At 29.8% G+C, this 9,860-nt stretch overlaps 1 protein-coding gene across 1 annotated transcript; it reads right to left on the minus strand.

The window, feature by feature from the left end:
- Nucleotides 1-3,228: 3,228 nt before the first annotated feature.
- LOC127543246 (high mobility group protein B3-like) lies at nt 3,229-7,865 on the minus strand. Its single transcript, XM_051969295.1, has 4 exons — nt 7,707-7,865; nt 6,745-6,884; nt 5,990-6,164; nt 3,229-4,235 (listed from the first exon to the last, which is right to left on the minus strand). Exons 1-4 carry the CDS (start codon nt 7,854-7,856, stop codon nt 4,095-4,097), a joined length of 606 nt encoding a protein of 201 aa, XP_051825255.1. The 5' UTR covers nt 7,857-7,865; the 3' UTR covers nt 3,229-4,094.
- Nucleotides 7,866-9,860: the final 1,995 nt, after the last annotated feature.

A 9,860-nucleotide genomic window follows, 5' to 3' on the forward strand; every position in this document is an offset into this window, starting at 1 on the left:
TAAGAAAATTACTAGTAAGGTGATTTTAGAAAAACCTAAAGTTAACTGATGCAAAGTGAAATGAGCAGAACCAGAAATATTCAATGAAAAACTCTTAATGACAAACTATTTTTAACAACACAACAATCTATGTCTATAAGGAGTCATTTATACAGAAGTACATTAACTCCAGAGAAAAAAATCTTTATCTGAATACAAATTGAAGCAAATTTTTTCATTTTCTTTCGAGTCTTTTTATATGCCTATTGTGCAAAACTTTCACAAAATTCTATTATGTATAATCTGTATCTAATTGTTTACTGTCAGGATGGTAGATGGGAGAAAGGATAGAATTTAGAACTCAAAAATTCCATCAAAAATGTTTTAAAAGTTTTAAATGCTATTACAGAGAGATCCAGTGTTACAAGGGATGTATATCAAAAGAAAAAGAGAGAGAAGGAAAAACACATAAAACACACAATTCAATTATATTTCTAACAATTCTATTTTGAGTTGGCAAAGAATGGAAAATCAAGGAATGCCATAAATTGGGTGATCTGAATGTGATAAAATATTGTAGTTAGAAATCATCAAAGAGTTTCAGCAAAATCTGGAATGATCTATATTAGTTCAAAGTGAAACAGAATTGTTTGCTTACCTGGAAGAAAAATTATTTAATTCCAATTTTACCAAATTCCAAAATGAAATAATGAAACTCTACTAATGGAATAATGATGAATTTACATCTTAATTTTTTTGAAGCATTGCAAATACATTTGTATTATTGTATTGCAAACACATTTTGCCTTCCTTTTCATTGAGTGGAAGGGGAAGAGAGGGGGGAAGAATTCGAAATGAAAGAAAAGTAATTGTCCTTAAAAAAGAAAAGTATAAATGGTAAAATTTCTGCTGATAATACACTATCTGCAGAATATCTTGACTGAAATAATGTAGCCAGTGATATTTCTATGATTCAGAGCAAACTTTTGACAACTTTTTCCAATGGAAAAAATGGCTGAAATGTTTCATAAAATATAAACTTTTTAGTAATTACCAAACACCTTTGAAGTTCTAAACTTTATTCAGATGACTGTGTGGAAATTGTGTGATTGACTAGCTATAATTCCCACCTTGGGAAAAAACTCAGATCACAAATTAAATTAACTTAATCAAACTATCCTAATGATAGCAATAATCCTTATCTACTCTTTAACTTGGAGAAAATGGAATATTCTTACCTAGGAAAATGACTCAATCTTTAAGCAAAATTCAAAAATTAAATCACTGTTTTGTAATACAAAAATCTTATTGAACAGCTTTCAAATGTTTTGGGAATTTGAGAGAAAGGTTTCATTAAACTATTTAATTTATATTAATATTTACTAATGATTGAAATATTTGCTAGCTTTACAATTATCATTTTAGTCTCAATACTGGAAGTGCAAATTTAGGGTTAGGGTTCCCACTTTTGTAGAAAAGAAAACTGAGGCAAATGGCAGATAAGAGATTTTTCTTAGATAATATATAAAAAGTCAATCTCTTCACTCCAGATCTTGTGTCAAACTGTTACCACTTAGGTGTCTTTAATATACAAAACTGATAAATGTAATTGAAAACAAAAACACTTTTTCCTATCAAATCATGAGAATAAGCTAGATTTAATATTTAAAGAAAATGTATAGAAACTAGTAACTTTTCAATATAACAAATTTTTAAAATGTTCAGATGCCAGTATTTTTTCAATGTAACTGGGATACACACACACACACACACACACACACACACACACACACACACACACACACACACACACACGTGTGTGTGTGTGTGTATATATATATATATATGTATATATATTTTTTCCCTTTAAGTTTAAGAACTTCATTTTTGAATACTACTGTCCTAATATGTGTTAATATCACTCATAAAATTTATTACTTCAAGAAGTTTCTCTATTTGGATTCAATTATCCAATCTTTATCTAAATATAATAAAAAAACATTAGTATCATTCATACCTATACTATTTATATAAAAAAATGTACAATGAAAAAACATGCCCTTCTGTATTTGAACACTAGGAATTAAATTAGTTTGTTTTTCTCCATTTAAGTGAAAATAGCTTCAAACTGGCCTATTTTTAGGAAATCTGATTTAATACAGAACAGCAAAAAAAAAAAAGTCTATTACATATGTAGTTATTTTCTAGTTTTGAAATAGAAAAGTTGGATACTTTTTAAATATAAAACTGCGTTTATGATAGTTTATCTCCATAAATATAGGTTACAGAATTTTAAGACTAAAATAATTTAAGATTTTCAATAAATGGCCGTAGGGTAATTAGTGGTAGAAAGAGGAGCTCAACATTTCCTATAAGTCTGATAAAGAGTAGCCTCTATATAGTGTATAAACTATAATAGGTACAATAATATCCTATTTTATATTAATTCACTATAAAATGTGAAATACTTATTTAGTACAATAAAGCTAACTAAGGTTAATTATCACTAATTCAGGAATTCTGATGTTTAAACCTAATGGCTGTTGGTTAAATAAGATTCCAATTTGAAGGCTGTTTTTTTAAAATACTTTTTAAAATGAATGTATTTACTGAATTACTACAGCTTGATGACTATGCTCAGTGAATTGCCTTCCCTTTTTAAAATAAAACTTAATTTCTCAGTAAAATTTATTTTGATGTTACTTAGAACCATCTTATGTCCATTAATGATAATTTTTTCATTTGCTCTAATGCTTAGTACACGGTCAAATTCAAATAAAATATAAAACTCAGGAAAGATGCTGATTCAACATCAGCAGTTAAGCAAATTTATAGTGCTTTTTTTGTTGAGAACCTGAATAGAACATTAAAAAAAAGTTGAAATGTAGAAAACATCAGATGTAAACTATACATTTTTACTTGATATTGCAGAAATTTTAATTTATCCATATTTTAAATAGCTTAAATAAGTTTAAAATTCATCCATTTCCTGTTAATACTTTGTAATATATACGTTTTTAATTTTGTAATTAGCTTAATACTAGTTTATAGATAAATTAACTAAAATTATGTTATCAAGATAAACTAGATAGCAGCAGTGGCTATTATTTAGTGTCCAAGATTTAGGATTAGGGAAATATCATCATAGTAATGTTTATAATAGTTTTGATTATAAGACTGAATCAATTGATCCCCAAGATGTATCTGCTTTTAAAAATTACTACTAATTTTTAATCTTGTGAAAAACAATTTAAAAATGTTAATACTGTTTTATTTATTGTGGAAAACATTTTAACATCCTAAACATACAAAAAAAATTCAAATTTCCTATTAGGTACAGAATGTTTTGACTTCCATTGCTGCATTGTCCCTTAAGTTTTTAAAAAACGTTTCCATTTTAAAACAAGAGCATTTAACAATCATAATCAAAACTTTTCATGCTAGCTGAAACCCTACCCCCTTGCCACATTTAAGAATGGCAGCAGACTGCTATTTCACTATATACCAAATGACAATTTTAAGCTAGATGGACATTGTATAAAGCTACTCTAACAGTGCATGCTTTGGGCCATGTCTCCTAATGAAAGAACTAAATTAATTTCCCCTTTCTTATGTTGTCATAATTCCAAATATGACAATTTGTTTAGTACATACCAACACAAAAACATACATATATATATACACACACGTGTGTGTAATTACACGCAGGTATACATTTATATTGTATATGGAGATATGTACATACTTCTTCCCCTCCATATAGAGAGAGAATATAAGTTTACAACCTGGGATTTCTAACCAATAACCATAATTATCACACATGAAAATCTGTAACACTTTTTTAAATGCTTTGTTTTACCAATCGCAAAGTGCATAGAGAGGGGGAAAACATTAAATTTCCTTTTCATTTTTAAAATGTTTTGAAATATGTACAATACTGATACAGTTTCAAGGTGCTCCTAACACCCACAGCCATGATATATAAATAGGTAAAATACCCAGACTACCTGTTTCCAATTTTACAAGTTAAATGCTAGTAATGCAGTAGACACTGTATCAATAAAGGTATTTTAGTGTTTCCCCAACTCCATGGAATTTAAGACAAATATATAATTTTATTCATCTTCCTCTTCTTCTTCCTCCTCTTCTTCCTCTTCTTCTTCCTCCTCTTCTTCCTCCTCAACCTTTTTCCGGGAACCTTTAGCTGTTCCCTTTGCACTTTCAAACTTTCCTTTGGACTTATAATCAGCAACATCCTATATAAGAAGCAATTAAGAGAATTATCCAATAAATTTATAGAAAATTATATATACATATCCGTAATTTAAATATAGATGATGTAATTAGAAACTAAATTATTATTTGTCTGAAGAACTAAAATATTTGAACTAAAAAAAATTTTTTCCAATGGACAATGTGGACTGCTCAAGTTAATAAAAATATTATATTACTAATTAATGGTGCTGAAAGATTTTTCAACAAAACTGTGTTTAATAGGTTAGAGGTTAGTAAACTATCAGATTAGAGTGAAGAGAACAGATGCTAGACAAAAGATTGACGGAATAAGAAAGGAACCTAATTATAGCAGTGTCATTGGGTATGAAGGGCCCTAGGCAAGGAATTCAGAAATTAGCAAGAGAGGTAGCGGCAGCAACAACATGCCTTAGACCAGCTTCAAAGTGCTTGTAGAAGAATAGCAAACATCTGAATCAATTTGATAAAGGGAGAACCTAGGCCAGAATCTTGAAGAGTTCAAGCTAGGCCCTATATCAAATTGAGCTAAAAGCCTGGAGTTCTCTTTATCCCAAAGTTCCTAGAATAACAGAACTATTCGAAGTTAAAGACCTTGTGGAAGGAAAAAGGATCCAGTGGTCACCACTTAACTAAAAGAAACTCCAGAAAAACAACAGGAATAATAGCTTAAATGAAAAATTTTCAGATTAAGAAAATTCAAGTAGTCGAAAACCATCAAATATGGAGGGACCACAGGCATATAGATAGAAAGACAGCAGGCCCTCTACTATAAAGAAGAAAATGGAGTTAAAAAACAAAAGGGTGGGAAGTTCTATCTACTACATACCACTTCCCTACCTTTTACCCCTTACCCCGACTCGATCCTTCCAATTTACAGTAGATTCAGTAACTTAATTCTGGATTTTTTTTTTCAGTGTCTACTAAAGAATTTGTTAATAAGATTCAAAGTGGATGGATTAACTCATATATAAGTGGTTATACAGAAAGAGTTCCAATGGAATATTGCAGGGATCTATACTTGACAGTTTTTGATATTCAACATTTTTGCAAATATACTGGAAGAAATCTGAAAGGATCTTGATAGGTTAGATAATCCAAATGAACAAAATAAAGCAGGAACAATGGATGATAATAGAAAAAGGATTATAAGGGTGACGTCAGAAAAAGTGAATTGTCACAAGAGTTTAATAACTAACTGGTAAAGATTATAGTAGGAACATTACGAACCACTGAATTTGAGGAGTCAAAAATTATGGTTCATAATATGCACTATATATGACGCAATAAAAAAAGACACGAATAATTTTTAAAAACTAAGGTTGTTTGATTTTTTTAAAATTATAAAGCATTTGTATAACTTTGTAAGCAACACAAATAAAGGCTTATTTAAAACTAGAGCAGGGACCACCAAATAATTGATGTTTTTTAAATTAAAGAAAAGCTACCAGAAATAATAGATAATTGAACCAAAAACACACAAAAATACTTTTCCTTTAGAAGCAAATAAGAAATGTGGAGAGACTTGTGTTACTCAATAAACAAAGGTAAAACAAGGTAAAAAAAAACTGCTCTGTGTGAAGTTTTTAGCTAAAATTAGAAAAAAGTAAAAAACAAATATAGACAACTTAGTTGGTAGAGTTGAAAGACTTTAAATGATATTTCTAAGTTTGATAGTTAAAATTAGCATTGAAATAGGTATCATTTTTTGAGAAAGGCATGTAAAGTTTGCTATGTTATTTGATAGTTTTTATCTTACCTTTTCATATTTTTCCTTCAGTTTTGCTGCCTTATTATTGTATGGTTGCTTTTCACTATCACTCAGATTATTCCACATCTCACCAAGTTTTTTTGCTACATCCCCAATGGATATCCCAGGATTTGTAGATTTTATCTTGGGGCGAAATTCTGAACAGAATAGGAAGAAGCCAGACCTTGGAGAAAGTTACAGATCAAAATTATATACATAATCACACAGCCACACAGCCACACACACACACACACAACACAGACACACACACACACACAGTATTTGTTCATGTGTGTGTATAACCTAAAGGATAGCTAATTACATAACACATTTGTATTAGCATTTTAAAGTGAACATAGAAGTTCACAATGGAAATCATAAGGATGCTGTCAATAATTTTTGAAGTACTTTATAAAAATACACACACACACAATTTTTGAAGTACTTTATAAAAACACACACACACACACACACACACACACACACACACACACACACACACACACAACACACACACACACACACACACACACACACACACACACACACACACACACACACACACACACACACACACAACACACACACACACCACACACACACACACACACACACACAACACACACACACACACACACACACACACACACACACACACACTCTGGAACCTGTTGGTTCCAAAATTAAACATAAACATTAAATTAAACATTTTTTAATAAAACCTGAAAAAATGTCTCCAATATTTTGCAGAAAATTTTACTTACGGCGGACGTTTGGGGGCATTGGGATCCTTTTTTTTCTTCCCTCCTTTAGCAGGTCCATAGTCCTTCATCTCTCTGTCATATCTCAATTTATCAGCCTTTGCCATTTCATCAAACTTGGATTTTTCCTTCCCAGACATATTCTTATTTAAGAAAAAAATTTTTATGTTACATTAATTTATAAATTTTTTATCCATACAGTACCCAAATCTTATTATGCTTATGTTTAAAAATGGAAACCTCCTGAAAACTACATATTCTTATGCTTACTTTTTAATAGTTCCTTGTTCACAATAACTACTGAATAAGTATTGAATATATAGAGAATTTGTTTTATTCAAATAAGATAAGTCAGTAAAACAGGAAATAGTGCTACTAACTAGTTGGTTTTTTTAAACTTCTGCTATTCTAAATTAGAAGTACTATTTCACTGATATGTTTATTTTACAATATTTATATTAAAATATCACTTAATGAGATACACACATATACAAAAGCAAGCTGCAAGAAGTTTTGGATGACAATGTAGGAATCCAATATGAATTTAAAGTAAAATTCTACTTTTGTTTTTCAAAGCTCTGGACTAATTATATTATAAGGTGATTATTATTGTTTTTTGCCAGTATTTTAAACAAGCTTTTATAGGTTATTCATTTTCCAGTTATGTCTGTTACCTCATTTAGGATTTTCTTGGAAAAGATACTAGATTAAGTACCACTTCCTTCTGCAGCTTATTTTCAGAGGAGAAAATTGAAGGCAACAGAATTAGATGATTTGCCTAGGGTAAAAGGGCTAGTAAGAGTGTAAGTTTAGATTGGATTAGGAAAAAATGGGATTAGGATGTTAAAGTTTTGCAGGCTCTAGATACACTTTTATCTATTAGAACTGTCTTTAAAAAAAAAAGACAGAGGGATGTGAAAAAATTATCATAAAATATTGCTTTTCATAAATGAATAAAATTTTACCTTCCATCTTTCTGAACACTTCTTTGAAAATTCTGCAAAATTGACAGGAACTTCAGGATTTTTTTTCTTATGTTCTTCACGACATGTTTGTACAAAGAAGGCATATGCAGACATTTTGCCTTTAGGTTTCTTTGGGTCACCTTTAGCCATCTCTAATGTGCAACTAGAAATAAAAATTATTCATCATGTAGGAGAAACCAGTGTAACAGAAGTAGAAGGGTAGTCAAATTTTCAAATATTACAGATTTTATTTAACAATAATTTTATCTTGTTTTAAGACAATAGTAACAAAATGCATATATTACAAAAGAATAAGGATTAATTCTCTTAGTATTATCATTATTATTTTATATGTGAAATAATTGGGGCAAGTGTTTTCCTGACTCCATATCTAGTGGTTTATATCTTCAGTCATTTAACTATCTCAAATACAACTTTAATAATATTCAAACAAGTTTTTGGATTAATGATTTTAAGAATTTTACATGGCAATGGCATAAAAGTTTGATTATCTGGAAAGTTTTCACATAAAACAGTTGTTAGTATTTAAAATTGCAAAAATAGTCACTTTCAAAGCTTTCCTTTTTTATTTTAGTAAATCTCAAAATAGATGTCATTCCTGTGGTTGAAAAAAAATTTCTGTGGTACAGATATATTTTATTCAACCTTAATGTGCTCAATATGTGTAAAAAAATTTTTTTTAAAGCAGGAACGTTTTTTTTGGTAACATGAGAAATTGAGAGAATAAATTTGTTCAGGAAATAAGAATTTTTAATGCTTATGTTTTTTTAAAAAGATCTTTACTGTTTAATTGTTTTACCTGGGATTTTAAAGGGTAAATACTTTTGTTTCAATATAGCTATTTTCTAGGAGGTGGGGGAGAAATTTAAATCTGCTTTATGCTTAGTTGTGGTTTCAGGGACGTGATGCCTGTTTTAACTAAAATGGCTTCTCTGTATTCACACTGCTATTCCTAACAAAGCCACAGTCTTCTTCCCAGAAACTGCTATGTGATAACTGGAAGTAAATTATTTTCAAGGCATTTTAAATCAGAAGTTTACAAAAGGTTTTTTGGGCTTACATTTTATGACTGGGGTTCAGCTAAGACCTCGTTTTGATTGCTCTACACAACAAAGCCTCCTTTTTCAGCCATTTAGAATTGAAATAAAGCGATGAAATTCATTGCATATCTTTGGTTTTTTTTTTTCCAACGAGATAGAGTTCAGGTATGAAAACCAATTAGAAATATAAATATCGATGGTTTTGATAACATTCTTAATTTAAACGTTCAAGCACGAAATACTCAATTTAAAATTAATTTTTTTCTAAATTATAAGAACTAGCCCTTGAATTAATTCACGGTTGTTAGTTTGCAAGATACATTAAATAATTAATCTAACACACAATCTTTAAGAAATATCATCAATATTTAAAGAGAAAGGTACATATGTCCACTGGTTACAATTTTCTTTTGAATTTACCAATAAATATTTTTTTATTTCATATAAATGAATTTACCAATAAATAAATAAATTTGACGCATTATGAAATGTTTTAATAGAAAAGCCCTTCGACTCAAAATATTTTTAGCGAGTTTCACTATTTAAATCAATGAATCTTACGTTTAACAGAAACAGAATAGCTGAATACAAACACTAGTTTTCATGCAAAAAAAGTAATAAAGCCAAAGATAAAGAACGGGGTGAAGAAAAGTTAATAGAGGAAAACTGAGAACAAGAATAAAAAAGGAGAAAAGATAATAAAAGAATTTGTGAAAGCAGCCAGGAAATCACACCAAATCGAGTGCGACAGTACTGGCGGAGCAAAAACGTACCTGTATTGTTCGCTAGTCTGTATAACGCAAAGCACAACGAGGAGTTTAAAAAAAAATCCCTACACCTCGCGAGATCATGTTCCCGAGAACTTCCTGATTGGCTAGCAAGAACCACAATTAAAACGCTCTCTTCGAACGACTATTGGCCGCAGTTTGTACGTATATTTAGCAGACCTAGTTGGGGATTGGATTGTAGCAATAAAAAAAATTTTTGAATTAAACAACCCGCCTAAAAATGATTTTTTTTTTTAAGGAAATCTTTGGGGAGGATAACCACAAATGTTCGATAAAGCATATAGACAAACACAACAAATTTAATG

This window comes from Antechinus flavipes, chromosome X (assembly GCF_016432865.1).
Source record: "Antechinus flavipes isolate AdamAnt ecotype Samford, QLD, Australia chromosome X, AdamAnt_v2, whole genome shotgun sequence".
Classification (NCBI taxonomy): domain Eukaryota; kingdom Metazoa; phylum Chordata; class Mammalia; order Dasyuromorphia; family Dasyuridae; genus Antechinus; species Antechinus flavipes.

What these genes read in the sequence shown, in the direction of transcription:
- LOC127543246 (XM_051969295.1), bottom strand. Translation starts at nt 7,856, where the DNA reads ATGGCTAAAGGTGACCCAAAGAAACCTAAAGGCAAAATGTCTGCATAT. An exon ending in AGTGTTCAGAAAGATGGAAG is followed by an intron (nt 6,885 to 7,706) that starts GTAAAATTTTAT and finishes TTCTTAAATAAG; the next exon opens with AATATGTCTGGGAAGGAAAA. An exon ending in TGAAGGAAAAATATGAAAAG is followed by an intron (nt 4,236 to 5,989) that starts GTAAGATAAAAA and finishes CTTCTTATATAG; the next exon opens with GATGTTGCTGATTATAAGTC.